Below are 21620 nucleotides of genomic sequence, written 5' to 3' on the forward strand. Positions count from 1 at the left end.
TTGATAGCCTTTTTGTAAATGACATGGTGTATGTCTTGCCAAGGTGAGGAATACGAGCTGGTGTAGATCTTGCCAACCTTGGAGGATGGCGAATACCAAATCATCTGCGGACCCACTCGTCCGATAAATCCAGCTCAACATGATGTCGCTCGACGTGCCGCACAAAGCCAGGCGTTAGACTATGTTGTCAGTGCTTTGGGTCGATGCTTGGGGCGCAGAACATCACAACCACTCGTCTTTCAGATCTTCGTGTATCGTATGTGAAGACTACAAGGCCATTGCGCATTCGGGATTTGCGAAAGGCGAGTGAGGTATCGTACGCGTACGCCAATCGCGGGACTACGGCATGGAGCCCGTTCTCTCGACCTATCCTAGTGACTGGAACGAGCGGGGGTGCAGGTACGTCACCCCACATGCGGGAACTAGCAACTCATCTTGAACCTGTTTGCAGCGTCCTGTCCGCAGCATGTGGAAGAAGGCGGTGAAAGTCTTCGTTTAGCGCCCTTAGATCAGTCCTCGCATGGAACCCAAGAGGAGACTGCGGGTTCTGACTACGCATTCTCGTGTTTCTGGATTTCAACTCAGTTACTTATCGATGCTGTCATCAGCGGGTGGCCGGTGTTTTGACTCGTGTCATTTCGTCGCTTTCTTCATCTCAACAATAGCTTCCTCTAAGACGACTAGCAATTGATGAAACGCTCATCTCGGCGGCTCTCCGTTACCCGAGGTTATGAAGCGCCGAAGCTGAGGTGTTCCCAAAGAAAGCGAGAGCAGCCCGCTATGTCGGCGAGCTTCATCGACAGGCATTCAATGGAATGCTATAATTATCTGATAGACAGGGTAGCCACGTGGGAAGGCGATATCTTCTCGTGCTGCAGGTTGATGTCAGGCTCTAGGCTCAATGTGACGTAGCTCCAAACGGACGGCCGCATCATCCAGGGGCTGCCGTTGATCGCTTCCCCCTGTCTCAACTCCGAATCTCCGCCTTGGAAGGCCCATGGTGCACGTCTACCACGATTTTCCTTTTCTTTGCCTTATTAACCGAGACTCTCTTAGACCCTTGCCCGGAGGAAAACCCTGATTCTAGTCCCTGAGTAGTCTCACGCAGTGTCGGCGCGACTTGAGTTGTGACACCACGTTACTCCCACATTCGGAGATGAATCATGGGATGCCTTGATGTAGTCAGTGTGTCGTCATTCTGATGATGTCGCCCTTAAGCCTGATGGACTGTTGCTGGGAACACGATGCGTTCCTTATACCTGAATGCCGTTAGGGATAGCGTGGAATCGAATGTGTTGTGTATGATTGAAGATGTCTGTATGTAATTGACGGGAATGAGTAGAGTTGCGCAGCTGATCTAGACGTGCTGTGTATGAGAACCCTCCCGTTCGTCAAAATCGACGCCCACGGGTGCCCTGGACAGCCGTCACCGACTTCCGCTGCTCGTGAGCTGCCGACTATGATGCGCATCGCGCCGACGCGTTATCCCGTACTTGATGTTTCTGCCTATTTCATCACGTGTTGGTTAGCTAATTTCCGAGGTCGGCGTTGCGTTCTTGTCGTCTCCTTTAGGGCTATGGTCTGTTTCCATCAGATCGCATGTATTTCGATGTATCATCATATCCACACCTGTGCATGCTATTGACCTTACATGGCGCGGGGAATTCATCGTTGTAGGTGTGACTTCTGATGTGGATTTTTGGTGTTGGGAATCGGAAAGTGGGGTCTCAGTCAACGACACCGGCATGCTGATGCTCGACGTCATGCCGCCCAGACTATGCTACATTGGTCCTAGCGCTGGCACGCATGCAATTCAACTGAACAATCATGAAGGCTATCAACTTGCGCTCCTTAGCTTCCCAGGGTTGCTCTTTACGGAACCCATACCATCCAACATTCATCGCAAACCTTCAAAGACCGAACACTTTCTTCCATTGAGTTCCCATATCCTGTAAAGTACACACGACCTCAGTGTACACCGCACTCTGGAGCGCTTCGCCATGGAGGTCATCGTCACAGGAGAAGTCGCAATATAGACATTTGCGCACGACTTGCAGGTACCGCGAGCCTAAAGTCGTGATCGAATGATGTTGTTCATCAAGCAGCTTTCTCGCCGCGATGATCTCACGGGTTTGAGGTGATCCCTCCAGCTGCGGCGTCGTGCTATCCGTCTGAGCACAAATCTCTAGTAGCGCGACGCCGAGTTTAGCTAGCGTCAGGTTACGGATGCCGAAGTTATGCTTCAGATCAAGGGAGGATTGTTGTGATACACTGTCCGGCGAGGTCGTATCTGGGAAGCGGTTGCTCAGATGCAAGCTGTCCAGTGCATTGGATACATTGTTCGCGTCGGCTTGAGATTGATCCGTGAAGTATGCTACATCTTGAAGAGTCCATGCTTGCGGCAACCAAGAGGTTGAATGATATTGGAGAACAGCCTCAGCCAATTTTTGCGCGAGTGTGATCTTTTGCAGGATCTGGAAGCGTTGCACGAGGTTCTTGATCGGTAGCGCTCCTTGTCGACGGCTGCAAGAAGGTACATCATTAGTTGCGAGCTTGCTGGCATCGTAGAACATGAAGCGGGTTGTTGGCTGACTCTTTGCGACTTCAAGAAACCCAACGCAGCTATCTTGACATGCCGATGTAGATGAGCGCACTCTCGTTACATGACAGCATACGCTTTTTGTTGTCTTTAGATCTAGCATGACGAAAGATTGGGCTTGTGTAGCTAACGTGTGGCTTGTTGGTGGTGCTCGAACACATTTGATGTTGTCTTTGGGATCATTGATTCGGACTCTTTTCTTCGACTTGGCTTTGATGGGCGGTGTTGGGGTCTTAGCTTCCGACGCGTCGTTGATCCCACAACGAAACGCGTTCGCTAGTGCCTGTGGAGGTAACGTTGGAGCCGTACACATCGCGAGGGATGTAATGGACCGAATTTGCAGCCATATTGGGACGTTGCTAGATGGACTACACATCGTCGTTAGTCAACAGCGCTTCTACTTCCTTTCGGGCCGTGAAGGGTACCCGCTCTGACATACTTCTGGAATGCCGTATTCGGCTTTGGCTGGCAAGCGATGACAACGTCGAGTTGCACGTTATCGTACTCGCTTTTGGCGTCGAGCGATAACTTCGCCTGGTGTCCACTGTGGGAGGTGTTCGTGCAAGACCACGAGTCGTGAATGGACTCTCCTAACTGTTGTGAGGCGACGCGGATCTGCTGGTAGCTCCTTGGCACGGCTTTGCGGATGATGCAAGCCGAAGGAACATTGCGACGCTTCTGCATTTTGCGCCTCTGCTTACACAACTTGCCCAGCGACTTATTCCATCTGTCCAACGAATCAAGCTGTCGGAGGTACTCGTTCTCCTTGCGAGCTGTATTGAACGCGTTCCAAAGCTTCCGTGCGAACTCGTGTCGGGACTGTTTTGCGTTACCCAGGCTATTCTCGAGCTTGGACAGGCTGTTCCGTGTCTCACGAAGGATATCGCGTTGTCGCGTCGCGATGCTCTCGCATAGCTCGTAATCGTGCTGCATCAGATCTCGCAGCCGCTGTTCGATCTCCTTTCTTTGTTCCTGCCAGCTCCTATGGGTCGGGTCCTCCATCATCTCAGAGACATCGCTCGGATGGGCGATGGCAGCCTGCAGCAGATGGCGGCATTCGTTGCTAAAGTTCGCTGCTGCTACTTCGAATCTCAGCTGGATGTCGTATGCAACTTCCGCGTGTCGTGAGAAGGTCGCCAATGTGCGCTTGGCCGTGCCGTATGACTTCAGAATCTCGACAACAATGGGCACAACACCGAAAACTAGACCTGCGATTTCGATGCCGGACATGGTGTGAAAGATGAGTCTCAAAAGACATGGGGGTTGATGAGTCTCGGGATGCGCACTCTTCCAAGGTTGATTGAGCGAGGCGCAGTTTGGCCCCCAATGCGATAGGCGGCGCATACCCCTCCAATGCGCAGCCCGTTCACGTGTGGCTGCTCAGCCGTGTCGGCATCCTGGCAAAAGCTACATGATCTCAGCTGGTGCGCATGTCCTTATCCATCGTCTTCCCGCCCTTGAGCATCTACTGACCGTGCCCGCTGGTTTCTAATCAATCTAAACACAGTGGTTTGATCAGAGCGCAGCGGGCTCGCAAAGTGCAGATCGCCAACGAAATCTGGGCAAGCTCTTTGCACGCCCTCGACGCAGAGCGGGCATTGAAGAGAGAAAACGCGCGTTGCCATAGCCAGGAGCCTCGGGAGGGGGGTTATCGCGCGTGAAGATCGGGGTGTCCCAGGTAGTCGGCGCGCATGCTTCCACCAAAGAACCGTCGTAATGCATCGGCTACGGAAGAAGGCGGCTTGGTGACGGAGCGCCGGCAGGCTGAAATGGAACGCGAGCAAGACACCATGTCGTCGCCAGCGATCGAGCCAACAACTTCGTCTACAACACAATTACTGGCAAGGTCTCCGGGCGCCCATATCATCTCCGATTCCGATTCAAAGAACCACCCACCGGTCCCTTTCGGTCGCGCAGGCAAAATCGCTCCTCCGGAAACGTTATCTAAGGTTACTACAGCTCCTTGGAAAGATGAAGGCTGTCTTTGCTATCAAGTCGAGACTAGGGGTGTCTCCGTAGCTCGTCGCGACGACAATCGCATGATCAACGGCACCAAGCTGCTCACATTGACTGGTATGACAGCAGCACGCAAAGGCGATTTGCTGAAGAGGGAGAAGACTAAACACGTGGTCAAACTCGGGCCAACACATTTTAAAGGCGTCTGGATTCCGTTCGAGCGTGCCTTGGAATTGGCGAACGCAGAAAAGGTCGTCGACTTGCTATATCCCTTGTTCGTGGATGACATTGGGTCACTCGTATGTCAGACTTTGCATCAGAAGCTCACGCCTTATGTCGACTTTCAACCCCAATTCGAAGACGTGAAGGAAACGACTAGGAGTAGCAAAGCTAAATCAGCTCACTCTTCTGTGAAGAAAGAGGAAGACGAGGTTTTACAAGCGCTCGCCCTGGACACTTTGCAACATGTCGAACTCCAGGAGCTGGGAATTCTTGGGTCACTATTCAGATCTCTCACAGAGATGCTAGGACTCATCATGAAGGAGTTTAGGAGCCAATCTAGTGATGCCAGGCATTACATATCTCTAGAGTCAACCTGCGCAACTTTGTTATTCTGGGGTACCGACCTTGGACTGCCGCGAGGCGAGCTTGACGATGTGCTTAAGGGCTCTCCCCAGCTGCGCAACACTTGCCTGGCCGTTCTTGTATCCATCTCTCGATTTGTGAGCACCTGTAGGTGAACTTCACTCATACCACTGTATCACCTTAACGCTAACACGAGTCAGCTTTGATACACCTTGTGATCAGCGAGCATCATCGTAAAGAGATTTTACAGTCTACCGATGTTGCGACCGTTCTGGAACAAGTCACGGACATGATTGGTCGACAACATAATTTCGCTTATCAGCCCGAGCAAGATGCGGAGACGATGTGTCACACCCTTCGTACGAAGATTGATACACTGATCATGTTGGCACCCAGCCTGGAATCACCGGCTGGAGAAATCTTCGACGAAGAGAAGCCTCGTACTATCCAAGACATTGGAGAGACCCTACCGGAACAGGCCTACGCTAGCAGTGTTGCAGAAAAGTACCCTTTCGCTCCACCAGAAATAGTGGCCCAACTTGGAAGATTGAACTGGGATCGATATAATCACATTCTTCGTCTGCAACGGGAAGCAATGGAGCAGGAGCTTCAGACGACCACTGTAGAGAAAGCGAAAACGGTCTTCCATAACTCCGGCCTTGGAATCTCGGTGCCTGCACAATCCGAAGTGGGGTTAAACGCAGATCCGGCCTACGAACCTTCGATCACGTCCAGCAGAGCTGAAGCGAGTCACAAGCGTGTGCCTCCAATGCCAGCCCAAGCGCGGTCTGGCGAGCCTTTCACATGCGAGATTTGCGAAAAGCAGGTTCAGTTTCGACGGACCAAAGCTTGGAAGTGAGTTGACATATATCCATGTCCCTTGAATTATACCAATGCTGACTACGTTGCCTCAGAAAGCATGTGTTTGAAGACATTTTAGCATATGCTTGTTTCTTTCCCGAATGCCACGACACCCACGTCTTTTTCGAGAACGGCGAGGGGTTGATGGACCATCTACAGGATCACCATGGCATGGACATTCGAGTCTCGAATGTTACATGTCCCCTGTGTGTTGAGTTTACATCCGCGGACCGAGAAGTTTTAGCACTCCATATTGCGCGTCATATGGAAGAAATCGCTCTTGCAATACTACCTTCCGGTGTTGACTCGGACGCTGAATCAGCAGATGACGCAAGTCATGACAGGGTCGTTCCAAGCAGCCTAAATCGCGTGTCTGAGGTAGAAGTAGGGGAAAGTAGACATGGGTCGTCTTACGATTCATCAGCTGCTGTATGCGACGATGCTATACCGATGGACCCAGGTACTCCCTCTATAAATACGAGGACAAATTTAAAGCCATCATCGTTTGGACACCTCAAGGCTCCGCTTACCAATGCATGGCACGACGAGAGCGGTGTTTCTTGGATTGCGTATGAGTACTCTCTGGATGGAGTCAAAACAGAATATCAGATACGACACGACATCGACAAAGTTGACATCGACCGTTTGCCTCATGGGTTCAAGGTAGACAACTGCATCTATCCTCAAACTCTGGTTAATACACATCAGTGCAAGGATGATGATCAGGACGAAAAGAAAATATGGAACGCGATTGGCTGGGCGCTGGCTGAGCTGAATCCGTCCCTCCAAGGACGACGGGGAGTACTTCAAGGAGCAGCAAGAAGTGCTTTCCCTGAATTGATTCCTCATAACAAGCACATCGCTAGCATTCTCATCCGGAGATCACGTGCTTGTGACGCGTGCAAGACAAGGAGACGAGTTTGTAAACCACAGGAGGGTGGTGTATGCGAACGGTGCGCGAGACTCATGAGACTGCCCGAAAATAAGGGCAACCAGATGTGTACATTCACTGCGAACTGGCGCTCCTTGAAAACAGTCAAATCCAAGAAGCCGAGCCTGTCTGGGCAACAACTAGAATGGCAGCCCGGACAAGCTAATGCACAGAAGGAAAGCCCTGTATGCGCCACGGAGCTTTCGTAAACACGTCCCTTTTAGGAGCCTCACGTAAATAGCCATCTTTGACGTTGTCAAATGACGGAACCAATCTTGTGGGTGGGGTGATGGGTGTACGACCTTATAAAGCATCGATGGAGAGACTACCAGGTGTGGGATTAGCCTGCCAGAGGATTGTTTAGGCTTTCCCGTTCACCGTTAGCTTATGATAGTGCGTTTGTCTTCAGTTATACATCTGCTTGTAATGTCCATCCATGTCATTACTCTCTTCCCGAATTTGTCAATTTGATGACGGCCGCTACGATGTACTGCATAGAGAACTTTAATCCTACCATCATGGGACAATTCTGTCTTGACAAAGTGGGCTACCATAGCTTGCGGAAATCGCTGTCTAACGCTTTTTCATAAGCGCGGATCGTCGCTGTCTCATACATGATGTTAATGTGCGGGGGTGACATGTGCTCACACCGATGCTAAAGCGCCGTGCAACTTTGTTCGCAGTCCTCGCGCTACATCCCCATAGATTTCCACCACTGCGCTATCAACGAGTTACCCTGTTGAATTCAAGCGATGCACCGGCAATGAGATACATCGTCACCATCATGATCTAAGAGCATGTGCCCAACACGTAGTATGATGACATCCGGTCAACCTCGTCTCCCACCTACTTCCCGGAGCTTTTACGCATACTTCCTCCCCTTCCTCAACGGCGCAACATCCCCGTCCGCCCGTCCAATCGCCAACCTCCCGATCTCACCGCCCTCTTCGACATCTCCAAAACGTATGCGCACATCCTTCAGCAACCGCGATCGATCAGCTGCATCGAGATATGTCCCCGTCCCCGGTATAGCTACATAAGGATTATCTCTCGCAGCCAGACTCGAGAAGTTCATGAGCACGTCTGGGCCATGCGGGAGAAAGGTGCGGAGGTAGAACGGCACCAGACTCGCTACGATGAGCACGGTCGACGAGACGATAAGCGCAATGACCCAGCCGAAGTGCGCTTTGAAGACCTCGACGTTACTGCGTCTTGTTCCTGTAGTCAGCCATGTTCTTGCTAAGATGAACGCGTGGTTTTGAGCTCTGGCGTCCATGTTCTGGATATCATCTTGATCTTGATGGTACCAAGAAAGATTCACATTCGGTCGAGAGGTGAATATGTCAAAATTCCCCATGAGCGAGCGTTTGCCGTTCATTGTCGCCCAATGTGCATTCAGTACCTGACTGAGATGTGTGATCAAAGACGCATCATCAGCCACCAAGGAAGTCCCATCCTCCACTCCTAAGATGTACTCGGGGTCGTCGAGATATCTTCGGGAGAAGATTGTCATGCCCCATTCAGCAGAACCGTTAGCCACGGAGTCCTCGTCATCCCCGCGGAAAGCGTCAATTGGTTCAGCTCCAACGTACATAGCTGTGAGTGAATATTCCCAAGGTGTGTTCTTGAATCCTATCAGTGGACCCAATAGGGTGTGTGCTGCCGGTGGGTGTGCGAGGCGAGAGCGTCGAATACGAACCGCAGCACAGGCATCGTATGTAGAGCATGCGACTTCAACCTCCACGTACGTCGTTTCAATCGTACACTTCAAGTTGCGACGTGCCGTCTGAATCGCGAAAGCGAAAGGCTCAACTTGACCAGGAGGGATCTCGGCGCGTTGGGTGACATTCTCGTTCCAATACAAGTCCCCTAGCCACCTTACGTTGTTGAATTTATGCTGGGCTGCCCAATCGTCGGAATCATCGAGGAATCGATCACATTCCAGATGAAAGTACTTCGCCTGGATCGTGGTGGAGTAGTCAATGAACTCCGGTGAATTCATTCCACTTATGGGAACACCAATGAACGAAGAGTAAGATTCCAGAGTGCTGTTTTCTGTACTGTACCAGCCTCCATCCCCGAGAGGGGATGTGCTTTCGTAATGCTCGATCCGAGGTACCTTGACGTGACCCCAGGTATCGCGTTGAGAGCCTTGTGTAGTAGTCTGACTCATGAGGGCAGCGAGGTAAGAGCTGTCCAAGGTGGGCTTGAACAATTCGTAATCAGGCAGCCACAGCCACGGGCTAGGCACGACGTAGAGAAATTCCGCATTTTCAGGAAAGTCTTTTGGCCCGTAGCTTATCTGTCGAAAAGATGCTTGACCGCCCACAGGAGACAGTATCCATATAGCTATGAGACCGACGCCTACGTAGCTGATGGCTCGGAGTTGCAACTGTGAGACCACGGTGCTGGTGAGCGAAGAGCTACTAGCAAGTGTGTCCAAAATGCCGATTCGTTCGCCTTTCCCAAGCCTCCAAAGCAAAATTGCAAACGTCGCTCGCCCAACCACAGAGGCAAAGAGTATAGGATAAATTGTCGGGCCCTAGGTCTGATGAGCGAATGAACAATCTAACACGCCCGAACTTGTACGAACCCATATTGAAGCTTGTTTGATCCTCCCAGCTGCATCCTGGTGGCGGCTAGTGGGTTTACCGTTGTACCAGATGACGAATAGAGCAAAGGAAAGGAATGCGAGTGAGAGAAGCAGGAGGAGAAGATCAATAAGAATCTTCCAGGCGGTCGTACTGAAGGAGTTCTTGACGGGTCGCGGTGATGTCGGCCAGCCGAGAGAGAGGTCAGATTGCTTCTCAAGCAGAGGAGCGTTCGGTAGCTCATCGTTTAAAGCAGTACTCGGTACTCTCTCGCGTGAGCTGCGATCGTCTGAGTTGGCAGCATCTCGCTCGTTGTGGTGAAGGAGTTCCAGCTGAGGTGCATCGGTACTGATCCGCGACTCATGACGTATTCGTTCCTTACTGTTGGCGAAACTGAGTTCAATTTCAGAAGTGCTGTACTGGTCCTTGTTCTGCTGTGTGGTCGCCATATCCCAGGAGCAAAAGCAACAGGGCGATAGTCAACAGTTTGTAACTGGAGAGGGTGCATTATGTAAATTAGCTTGTAAGCCCACGGAACGAACTAGACGGCCTTTATGTACGTGCAGCACAACAGTGTTACATAGCAACGCCACAGCCGCATCTTTTGGCTGACAAGGCTGTATTGAACCTCGGGATAAGTCCTATTTGGGTGGCATTTTGCGCAGCAAAAGCAATTAGCAACAGCTAGCCGACTTACTTGCAATCTGCGTCGTCTCCAATCAGAACATCAGATGCCCGGAGTAAGTGGAATGTGTGAACATTTTCAGCGTAGCAACAGTAGCGTTCGATGTAGCCGCCTGTCACAGCCCACCGCCCCAGACGATCACGGCTCAGAGATTGCGAGTCAGCCGCCCAAGACTCGCTGCGCAGTACCTGGGAGACTGACTGGGAGGCTCACACGCTGTGTCTATCCGTGAGGCGTTACCATGCCGCTGCGACAAGTCCACTCGGTTATGGATTGCGCAATTGTGTTTGCAACGCGTTGTAGAGTAGGATTTGAGGGTACATAGTAGCGCTGGCGAGGGCGTTGTGCAGCCGCCCGGGTGGAAGCCTGGCAATCAGGCCTCCCGACTCCCCATGCCGCAGCGCCATACAGTGCTGCCCTTAGTAAGATTTTCAACCGCCGCCTTGCTTAGAATTACGGGCACTATAACGTCAAATAAGCCAATCAGCTAGACTTGCTGAGTGTGGTAGATACGGCTAATTAGCACCTCCTACTTGGCGGTTGATAGGTAACATACTGGGGACACGATAGGTAGTACACGGATTGCGCGACTCAATGCGAACCTCAATATAGATCATAGTCGATGGAGCGACTTAAAAGCCTTCAATAATGTATCAAAATCCCAGAGTTGATGCCAATCTAGCAAAGCGTGAACAGAAGATGTGTTGGAGGTCTTGTCAGGCGCCTCCTCAGGGCTGGAACGCGATCACGTGATGCTTGGCAAATGCAATTGCCGAACCCCCGACAATCTAGGTCCTTCCATTTTCGCTTCCGCAGCAGCTAAATCGCCGAGCGATGCAAGGCGTCCCGGCGGAAACCTTCATTGTTATACCATCACGACACAACACTACTGGATTCACGACGACGGACTGCAGACTGCGCTCTCACATCATGTCGCAAAAAGATGGTGATCGGTATTGCTCGTAACGCGAAACCTCCTGCCTGGCAAGAGATGGCAGGCTGGTCATGGGCGCGCGATAGGCTCTGTCTGGCTCAATAACGCCACAAGTGCTGTCCACGATATGCAGCCCCCGCGCCATTCGAAAGGCTTGTACGCGAACTCAGCTGTCTTCAGCTGAGACTTTAGCTCTCCTAGCAGATACATTGTTGACATGTTAGGGTTGACAATGCCTCCATCCTGGCCTTCTTCAACCTCGCTTCCGAATCACTCACGCAATCTTATATCCTGACTGCAGCAACTGGCGGCTAAATTTGGACAACGGATATGTAATATGGCGATCGGATGGCAGCCCCGACTTACATCGCTACTCTTGTTGTACGGCTTGTGCTGGCTTTGACAAGCTCTGATCGCTAACCCGCATGATCAGGCTACTCTTCCAAGTTATCAATATTGCGAGCGACATAGTGTTCTTCAGAACGAAGGTAAACCTATCGCCAACGAATCTCGAAAATGAGCTACCTGAGCCAAACCCTGGGCGGCCTCTTGACGCATCATTGACCAACAAAGCGAAGAGACTTCTTATGAAGGCTGATATAAGTCGAGTTTTCATCCCGCTCCTCTTTACTACACTGAGTGTGGTAATAGTATCTGTGCTCTTCTCTGGCGCAAGCGACACATATCGCGCCACAGAGGATGCATGTAGCACGAAGCCGGATGCCGACATCAGTGGTGTCGGCGTACGCGCCTCTATCTGGGGACAAATTGCAATGCTGATCTTAATCAGTAGCTCGGGCCACCTCCATAAGAAAGAGACAGCAATAAAAGAAGTCGCAGGTGGCCTGATTCTCACACATGTTTCCCTCGCCATCGCCATTATTGTGCAGATGTACAAAAAGACATTGACATCCGTCGATGCGGCGATCGGCGCAGTTATCTTGGACGCCCAAAACATCGCTCTACTCATTCCTGTCACTGCCAAACAGACCCTCGCCGCTCGATGGCAGGTGCTCATACTTATACCAGCCCAGATCCTCGGTCTAGTATTCCTGCCAGTGCTGGTGGTCAAGTTCACCAAGGGAGGCTTCGCATCGCAAGACTGCAAGTGTCTTACTATCTTCTGGTGGTCCCGGTTAAGCGATTGTAACGCCTTCTCCGGTAACGAGCTTTCTCTCTTCTGGATCTATTACACGCTTCGTTGGATGATGTGGATCCACTCGTCCTTCCATTCTTTGTACAACGCCGAGTGGTTCCACAGATCTGAGAAAGAAGGGCGCATTCCAATCTTGAACCGCGATGGTACAAAGCCAAAGACGTATTGGGAGAAGGCTATAGCTCTAGCGCGTGAACTGCGGGATTCAAATCGACAAGTAACAAAGGCTACTCTACAGGCTGGCCTGCTGTATAGACAATACTCTGCGACGATATCAGTATCGTATACGGCATACGCTCTATACTCGCTCACGTCTATGGTAGTTGCCGAAGTTACCATTGGAGAGTACAACCTCCAACCAAGCTCTAACGCCAACTCGATCGGTCAGATAATTGCCGTCGTGGTCTCGCTCGCTACTCTCCTTCGAGTCGTTTGGAGCTTCCAGAGCCTCTATAATGACGCCGAGAATAGTTCATTCCCGGACTTCATCTTCTCATTGCTTTCGCGGTCCCCGTCGAGTTGCTGCTTCGGCTCAAATGTAGAAGAGGCGAGCGAAGATCCAGCTCCGATCTTGTCGAGACCAGATGAAGAAGAGCGTGGGAGGATATCAGATACCGATAGTGGACATGATGGCTCAGGAGGATCGCTACCTCCGCAAACTCCCGCACGATCTTCACAATCATCCCATGGAACGGTTGGCCCACCTGATCAAGCTCTTGGGCCCAATCCTGGATCACCTCACCCAAGTAACAGCAGAAATTCCTCCGATAGCACCAACTTGCCAAAGACGCAGCCACATTTGCCTTTGGGACAGAACGGTCGAGCACAGCGACTTTCACCGAATCGTGCAGTGCCACAGCCAAAACGAACCGACTCTTACGGGCCAGCATACCGATTCGAGTTTCGCCAGCCATTCCATCTAGATGCTGTCAAGCTGCTCTTCCTGCCTACAGTTACCCAATATCTGGAGGCTCGAAAAGACTCAAAGGCTACAGTTCCGATCAGCGAGACTATGATTCCGCCACTAATAACGCCCCCGACACCTGATCAGCCAAGTGCCTGCATACCACCTGAACAGCTACAACAGGACACCGGTAAGAAGGAAGCTTCTCCGCCGCGTCTGGTCGTAGAAGCTTCGACTTCCGCCGATGACGAATACCCCGTTATGACTAGCGCCAAGCCCCCAGATTCGTTGCACGGCAACAGAATGTCAGAGACGAGCGGCTTCGATTCGACTGATCAGCCACAAAATGGCCAGGTACTCGCAGAATTACACCCACAATCTGCTATACGACGTGATATGACCCCAGCACCGATCTCAACCCTCCCTGGACCACAGAAATACGAGCCAACCGCTGCTCAAAAGTCCGAAGAGCAACAACCTGCATCCCTGGGATTCCCAATACAGATGCCAGAGGAAGGACGCAAAGGTACACAGTCCGGTGTGCCGCAAGGTGACGTCTCTAAACACATAGTGAAGAATATTCCGGCGCCAGAGTGGCTCTTAGGTCAGGGGCGAGACTTTGTTACCAATCCAGTTCTTCCGTTTTTGAATCGCACCAACATAGGCCTGGAGTCAAAGATAGGGCACCCTGGTATCGCAGACCCGTCAGAAAGTGGCGAAGGATCACAAAACTCGGACTCTCAGTCTGAGAAGAGTCGTACATCAATCAGAAGTGTTGATCAGATCGACATAGGGCCTGACATGGACGACCCACGGACGATAGACTAGTCTGTAGATCCCATATACCACAAGAGATTGTAGCTTGAGGCTCCAAAATCTTCGCTCAACGAGGTGGACGAAACTCTGCCAGAAAGGCCGACACGGAGCCGTGCGTCTCGTCAATGGGATCGCGTTCTGATGGATTTAGGCATCATCCACCGCAGACAATTACCACATGGCTTGCTCGAGCGCTGGGTTGCCCGAAAGTGGCGCCGCGTAACACAGGAAGCGAAAAGAAGAAAGAAGATTCCTTATGAGCCTGACGTGCGATCCGGATGTCCCGGCATTTCGAGGTTATGTAAAAAGGGACCAACTATCTGGGAAGATTATCCCCCATTTAGGACACACTTCGAGACCCATTTAAAAGATCCCTTTTACAAAAACCGTAACATTCTGGCGTGCATATCATGTTTAAGGTCTATTAGATCCACATTTGCCGATCCGGTTTTTTGGGATGTTGAGTCTGATACATCCACATATGCCAAGCTGGTTTTTATGGATGTTGAAGATCTCGTATGGCACATCTGGGACAAACACATGCACAAGGTGGAACGCGACCCATCATCGCCACCGCTAGCGAAAGCAGAGCAGGGAAAAGGGAAATCAGCGGAGGCTTCAAAGCTCGAAGCCAAACAGCCCATTGATGCTGAAATGGGTGAAGCGGGTGGATTGGAAACCACTATCGACCGCAATGTCTTCTAGCTCCATTCATTATCTTCCAATCCTTCAACTTTACGAGGGAATCTTACCGCGTCGGCTTCAACCCTGTTTCTCGTTATCAGTACTTGCCGTAGCAACCTACAATTCTTGCGCTTGCCTTTCACGCGCACGCAAAAGCTCTGAATACACAATTCCAAATTACGCGCAATCGTGTCGAAATGTCTCTACGCCCTGCAGTCCATGTCATTCCCGCCATCGCACATCTAAGATAAAAGCCAACATAGCTATCAATACACCAACGTACATTCCCCAAGTCCTCTTAATCATCATACCGCGTGTTTAACAGCATACTTATCTTTCCGCACAACCAGCGCTACCCCAACAACCACTAAAAGCCGCAGAACACCTAATCCCAAACCCGGTTCTGAAGAGATGGGTATCGCGGAGGATCAAAATCTGCTTGCTCGCACACTAGAATTACCTTAGACGCTGTATGTCTTCTATTTTCTGCTTGTTAGAAGCATGAATAAAACATAGGTCTAGCGTAAAATGTGGAACTATCACTTACCAAGATTCTCACCTCCATCCGTCACAGAAAAGTATCTGCACTATCCTGAGGTAGAAATACACACGCGTCACTGTCTAGCCTCACAACAACAACGCCAACTCGTTCCAAAAGGCGTTTGACATAGACACGCAGGCACGACTGTGCGTGAATTAAGTAAAGTCGGCAGAGCGAAAGACGAAAGAAGCCACCACAACGCAGAGAAAGAGGTAAATACCTCGCACATCTTCAGATTAAAACGTTATTGCGCAAGGAACAACTCCCGCTTTAAAAAGTTTCCTTCAAACGAAAAGCCAGGCTTAGCTACAAACCCCCAATCCCATCACCATGACCATTACCATCCCTTAGGTAAACAGCCGGCGGTGAAGGATCTTAATCGTACAAAAATCCAAAAACCCAAGTCGGAGAGGAGCTGGAGGATCTTAGCTATACTCCCCCCTCTCCAGCCTATCCCTCTCCGCCCTATCCCTCTCAACCAACTCAAGAAACGACCATCCAAACATTTCCATCCTCAACCTCTTCAACCTCCTAGCCTTGTCCTTCTTCGACGCACGCTCAGCATACTAACGCTTCCTCTTCTTTTTGCCATCATCCTCACTCGCGTCGGCCGCAGCCTCCTTATCCTTCTTCGCCGCCTTCTTATCCAGCTCATCCCATGACTCCCCCTCTGAGAACTCATCTTCTGAACCCTCATCACTCATCTCCTCAGAAGCGTTCTCATCAAAGTCCGATTCGTCGGAGGATTCATCCGAGATAGCGAGTTCAGACTCACTAACCTCAAACGCAGACTCCTCTTCCTCCTCGCCATCACCCTCGTCGTCGGTTTCGTTGGAGAGGAAACTCCATCCGCCGTCCGCGAAGAACTGGTGGGGGTCCGACGTAACGGTTTTCATAATGGTGGCCCAGTTGAGGTTTAAGGGACCCTCTGTGAACGGGATATCAACACTATCCAACCAATCCTTAACGGGATCGAGGGACTCGACGGGGATAGTATTGATGTGCACGGGTGGGCGGTTGTAGTCTTTGAATACGACGACCATGTCGAAGTTCCTCAGGCCGAATTGAACACGCTCCAAGTGGACGATTTCGATCTCGGAGAGGGTGAGGCAGGTGAAGGGGGGTTCAGTGAGTTGAACCAAGCAGTCGGTTGTGGGTTGAACGAGGACGGAGGAGCGGGATGGGACACCGTTGAAACCCAACTCGCGGTACGGGATATCGACGCTGACGTTCTCGTTGCGCGCGGCGTCGGCGATCTTCTCGGCGAAGTTTTTGAATTCCTTGTCGAGGGCTGCGCGGCGGCGGCGCTCTTCTTGTTCTTGCTCGAATTCTTCTTCGTCGCCGAACTTGTGGCGCCGCTTGCGGTTGCCTGTTTCGTCGAATTGCATTTCTGTGGCTTCGCGGACGAACTGGACATCCTTTGTCTTCTTTTTGCCCAGCATTATTGGGTTCTTGAGGTGGACGTGGATGATGACGATGAGCTCGTGTTGTGAGGGTTGGAAGAAAAGGTGCTTCATGTTGCTGAAGAGGACGTCGATCTTGGCTGTGCCGTTGCCGTGGACGTAGCGCAGACCGTTTTGGTGGATCTCGACACTTCCGGGGATGCGCTTACCGTCGAGCGCGGGGCGGATGAAGATGAGGTCGAGCATGTGCGGCTTGCGGGTCTTGAGCGGGATGAGCTTGTCTTGCTCAACGACGTCTTCCATCTGCTTCTTCTCAGTCTCCCTTCGCACGACGTCCTTCTTCAGCTCTGTGATGTCCTTTGTAATCTGGTCGATACGGTCAACATCGTGCGACTTGAAGGTCAAACTACGAATGAAGTGTGCGTTGGGGTCTTCGAACGGCTGGTCGTCCTTCCGGCCAACACCTTGACCTGGTGAGAGGAAGTTGATGCGGAGAGATGTGAAGTCCGCTTCGGGGGTGTGCGATGCGTTCTTGATGGTGTGAATGTGGAAGGGTACGGGTCGGCCCATGATCGGAAGAAGGACTGTGAGGTTCTTCTTGTCGACAACGATCTCCAAGTTGGCGACTGAGCTGGGGAACTGGTTGTCGCGCTTGTAAGATTCGAATTTCTTAAACTTCTTCTCTTCTGTGCCGTTTAAGGACTTTGCGCCTTCGCTGTACTCGGCAAGACCCTGCTCCTGCTTCTTGGCGTGTAGCTCTCTTTGATGCTGTCGCCGTTGCTCCTCCTTCTCGGCATCTTGGTTTGTTGTTCGCTCGTGGCGTGTGCGGGTCTTGGTGATGTTCGTCTGGGCGATGGCTGGGCGCTCCTTCTTGACCTTGGGTTTGGCCTCCTCCTCTTCGTCGTCGAAAAAGAACGAGACGGCGTCCAGATCTGAGGTGGTGTCCTTGGTGAAGACTGCGCAGTCGCCGGCGCTAACACGGACGGTGTCTACCAAGACGAGGGAGTAGTTCTTGCTCTTCTTGTCTTGCGGCTTGCTGTTCTCGAGGTCTGACAAACCAGTCTGGACTACCAAGGTCATGCCGTCTTTCAGGACACGGGTGTTCTTGCCGCTCAGGAGCAGCGAAGAGTCCTTGTTCTCGGTACCGATACCGTAACCGAGGTTCTTGGGGAAGTGCTTCTCCCACTCTGGCTTCTTCGACTTGAGATGCGCGAGCGCCTTGTTGTAGACGTCCTTGGCCACCACACCGTCCTTGATCGACTTGATGACCAAGTCGTGAATCGCCAGAAGCAACTTATAGGCAGTCTCCTGCTCCTTGTTGGGACCGACCATGAATGTGCGACCGATCATAGCGCCGTATGTCTGGTAGCGCAGACCGAGGACGGAGATGATGACGCCCGCGTGCAGGTTGTTCTCGTCGGGCTCGGCCGCGAATTTGAGATCGTATGAGCCGCCACTCTGAATCGTAGGCTGCAGACACCAGTCGAGCTGCATCGAGTCGAATGTCTTGGACAGCTTCTGCTTCTCAAAGAACTTGGCGTCGTCGATCTTGTTGGAGACCTTGTCGGCGAGGGCGCGGTGGGAGATCTTCTTCTCGGAATCGAGGATGTCGGACATTTCTTCGACGAAGTAGTTGGACATGAGGGCGCTCGAGGCGCGGGCGGCGTCGCGGATGGTTCGCTAAAAGGTCAGGAAGGTCAGTAATGCCAGTGCGGAGTTGTGAGGCCAGACTTACCAGCTCCTTCTCGTCCTTGACGGACAAGGCGGCGTTGGACATGATGGAGGCCAGATCGACCTGGTCCTCCTCCTTGAAGCCAGCCTCGTCAAAGGCAGCCTTCCACTCGTTCGCAAAGGCGTTGTTGGCGTTGTCCTTCTTCAGCACCGCCACCTTCTTGCCCGCCTTCTTCATCGTCTCGAGACATGTCTGGAACTGCTTCTTGTTCTCCTCGGCGTCCTTGCCGCGGACGAGAATCTCAACCGGCACCTTGCCACCTTTGAGCGGTTCAAGGTAGGAAGCTATCCTCATTAGCAACCATTCTCATTTTGGGGTGAACTTGGCAGACTCACCCTTCTTCTTGGTGGTGACAATCTGGAGGAGGTCGGGGGTCAGGATGAAGAGCGTCGCGGGAAACTCGTAGCCTAGCAGCCATAGCTGGGGTCTCATCAGCTCACTGTCCGTTCATCACATGTCGATATGCGCAATCTTACCTGGAACGCTGCGGGCTTCAAATAGATGCCTGGCTCACTCGCCTTGCCCACGAGTGTCGCGATAGAGCTTGCGCCCTGGAAAACAGCGTCGCCGGAGCGCTTGTCGGCCTTCCACTTGGTGACGAGGGCGTTGAGGCGCTCGTGGAATAGCGCCTTGTCGATGACAATGTCGTTCTCCGCCATGGTTGAGGATGCGCTGAAGATATCCTCCAGGCGGGTTGGCGTAGCTGCGAGGGAGAAGGTGGGAGAGAGAAGGCAGCGATGAGAAAGTCGCGAAAGGATGATGCGACGCGAGGTACGCGCTGGGGGGCCGTGCGCCTCTCAACTCCACAATCATACTAGCGCCAACCTCACCTAGCAAAGCTCTCTAGAGCTGGCATTGATAAACCCCACATCTTCCTAGGCAACACTTTTCAACGTCACGTTTTCTTCTTGTAAATACTTTGATCATCTTTTGTTGTTGTAGACTCCAAAGTTCTGATCACGCCAAAGTCACTTCCATCTTGTGACCATCCCACGCGGCTGCCTCATCCACCTCAAAACCCTCACCACCCCACCCATGCGTCTGCAAACCTCCCCAACCACCAACACTATGCGATGACGACCGGCTCCAGTCCTCGCGCTGGAGTCTCCCTCCGAAGCGATGCCTCCAATGACACGACGACCACTACGCCCGACGCCCCGCAGGCCCCCAACAAGGCACCAGCGACGGGTGTGCAGGCCGCTGGTATGCGCGCCGTGGCAGCGAGGATGGTCGCCTTCTACTTCCGAGCACCAGTAAAAGCCTTCTTCAGGGGGAGGATCGACTACATGAGCTATGCGAGGGCGATAAACCCACATGTCATGGCAGATGCGAAGTGGTCGTGGAGGATGACTACGCCAGCGGTTCTGGCGCATGCGATACGGACTGAGGGATGGGGGTTTATACCGAAGCAGGTGCTGCCACCGCTGATGGCAAATACTTGGTATGCAGCCTCTCTCCCATGTAATAACATTCGTACTAATATCGAGATAGTATTGGCGCCGTCCTTTATACAGCCTACCTACACAGTCTCTCCGCCCTTCATGAACCCTCCTCCTACCAAACCAAACGCGTCTACCCGCCCCCTCCCCCCTCCATAACCTTCACCGCAGGCTTTATCGGCGGCTCATGCCAATCCGTCATCGCGGCTCCCTTTGATGCCCTGCAAACCCGGTTCCGTACCGCCGACATCCTCGAAGGACGCCACAAGACAATGTGGCACTACGCCGGCCACAAACTACGCTCCATCGGCGTCCAAGGCATCTTCGCCGGCTGGTCTCTCTCATTCATGAAAGACGCATTCGGCGCCGCCGTCTTCTTCGGCACCTTCGAAACAGTGAAGAGTCAAGCTTACCTCGAGTTCGTTAGCCGCTACTACGGAAGTCGAACGCGCGACACCCTCCTTGAGAAATCCATCCCCTACCTCCAAGAAGACCACGACGACCGCCCCGTTATCCGCCCCCACTACATGCTCGAACCCATGTTCCTCCTCCTCGCCGGCGTCTCCGCATCCATCACCTCCCAACTCATCCAGCACCCCTTGACCGAAATCCAAGACGTCCATTACCGCCGTCTCGAAGCCCTGGACTTCCAGGCCCACCAAGACAACAAGCCTAGTCATATCGTCCGCCGCTACTACCACGCGTACGAGGAGACGTTTGCTCAGTGCAAAGTTCTTGCGAAGAGGGCTGGCGGGTGGAGGAAGTATCTCTATAGAGACTTCTTCATGAGCACGATTAAGCAGGTTCCCAGTACCGCTGCGGGGCTTATTGTGTTTGAGATTGTGAGGCGGAAGTATAGTTTTGAGAATGAAGAGGTTATGATTATGCATGAGGATGCGAGGATCTTGTTGACTTGAAGAGCTTGGAAGACGTTGGTTGGGTGGTACGTGGCGCGTAGTGCGAGCGAAGTAAGAGACGGATTCAACAGCTCGTGTCAATCGGAGCTCGGACGCTTGGGTGGGGTGTACGCGATATGGTGGTAGCACCTCCTATGTGGGACAAGACGAGTGACTCCAGATCATCTTACAAGGAGACTCGCCTTGTTTCACATAGGAGATGCCACCACCCTATCCCGTACATGTCATTCAAACCTTCAGATGGGTATCCAGGAAGATGGTACGAAGAGGGAGCGAAAGATGTGACCTCCACCAATCGGTCATTCCTTCGCCCAACGCTGCTGCTCAGCTTGAGTAAATCCGCTTCTTCGTTTCATACGTTCTCGGAAGTAGCCTTTGTTTCTTCTGAGAAACATCTTTCTCTCAAGAAACTTCTGCTACTTCTGAGGGGGTATGGGGGAACTGGCGCATTTACTTGGGCTGTGTGGGACATTGGGGTGAAGGAAAAAGAAGATTTCGTTGGCGAGAGTAACAAGTGGCGTCACTTCCAACGCTGCTGCTCAGCATAAGAAGATACAGTCGTTTGTTGCTTTTGTTCCGAGAATGTGAGGAACAAACGACTGCATCTGTTAGGGCTGGGTAGGAGATATGGGATAAAAGCTGGACTGCGAGGGGAGAGAGCAGAGGCGGTGAAGATAATCGTCGGCGTCTCTTCCAAAGCCGCTGCGTAGCTGGAGTGAACTCGATCATAGGACCGTTGACTAGGTATAGTGGCCTTGTGATCGAGTTCACTTTGGCTACGTATCGGAGTTGGAATTGGGGTTGACTGGGGACAAAGGAAGGAAAGGGGAGAGGAGGGATGTCAGGGGCGTGGAGGAGTTTCTGCATATGATTCCCATATATAGAA

At 52.1% G+C, this 21620-nt stretch overlaps 6 protein-coding genes across 6 annotated transcripts; 3 read left to right on the forward strand and 3 right to left on the reverse strand.

Annotated features, from left to right (window-relative positions):
• Positions 1–2980: 2980 nt before the first annotated feature.
• Positions 2981–3829, reverse strand: J4E78_008259 (uncharacterized protein; the record flags this gene model as incomplete). The annotated part of the gene is made up of 1 exon (XM_049368861.1): positions 2981–3829. One exon carries the CDS (start codon positions 3827–3829, stop codon positions 2981–2983), a length of 849 nt encoding a protein of 282 aa, XP_049219305.1.
• A 560-nt stretch (positions 3830–4389) lies between these two features.
• On the forward strand, positions 4390–5999 carry J4E78_008260 (uncharacterized protein; the record flags this gene model as incomplete). Its single annotated transcript, XM_049368862.1, has 2 exons — positions 4390–5287; positions 5341–5999. The coding sequence occupies 2 exons, from the start codon at positions 4390–4392 to the stop codon at positions 5997–5999; spliced, it is 1557 nt and encodes a 518-aa protein (XP_049219306.1).
• Positions 6000–7794: 1795 nt separating this feature from the next.
• On the reverse strand, positions 7795–9972 carry J4E78_008261 (uncharacterized protein; the record flags this gene model as incomplete). Its single annotated transcript, XM_049368863.1, has 2 exons — positions 7795–9215; positions 9678–9972. 2 exons carry the CDS (start codon positions 9970–9972, stop codon positions 7795–7797), a joined length of 1716 nt encoding a protein of 571 aa, XP_049219307.1.
• A 1943-nt stretch (positions 9973–11915) lies between these two features.
• On the forward strand, positions 11916–14030 carry J4E78_008262 (uncharacterized protein; the record flags this gene model as incomplete). The annotated part of the gene is made up of 1 exon (XM_049368864.1): positions 11916–14030. One exon carries the CDS (start codon positions 11916–11918, stop codon positions 14028–14030), a length of 2115 nt encoding a protein of 704 aa, XP_049219308.1.
• A 1779-nt stretch (positions 14031–15809) lies between these two features.
• On the reverse strand, positions 15810–19037 carry J4E78_008263 (uncharacterized protein; the record flags this gene model as incomplete). Its single annotated transcript, XM_049368865.1, has 4 exons — positions 15810–18326; positions 18382–18662; positions 18714–18798; positions 18855–19037. 4 exons carry the CDS (start codon positions 19035–19037, stop codon positions 15810–15812), a joined length of 3066 nt encoding a protein of 1021 aa, XP_049219309.1.
• Positions 19038–19451: 414 nt separating this feature from the next.
• On the forward strand, positions 19452–20734 carry J4E78_008264 (uncharacterized protein; the record flags this gene model as incomplete). Its single annotated transcript, XM_049368866.1, has 2 exons — positions 19452–19819; positions 19870–20734. The coding sequence occupies 2 exons, from the start codon at positions 19452–19454 to the stop codon at positions 20732–20734; spliced, it is 1233 nt and encodes a 410-aa protein (XP_049219310.1).
• Between the last annotated feature and the right edge of the window lie 886 nt (positions 20735–21620).

Source organism: Alternaria triticimaculans (genome assembly GCF_023758025.1).
Source record: "Alternaria triticimaculans strain BMP 0046 chromosome Unknown scaffold_14, whole genome shotgun sequence".
Lineage (NCBI taxonomy): Eukaryota > Fungi > Ascomycota > Dothideomycetes > Pleosporales > Pleosporaceae > Alternaria > Alternaria triticimaculans.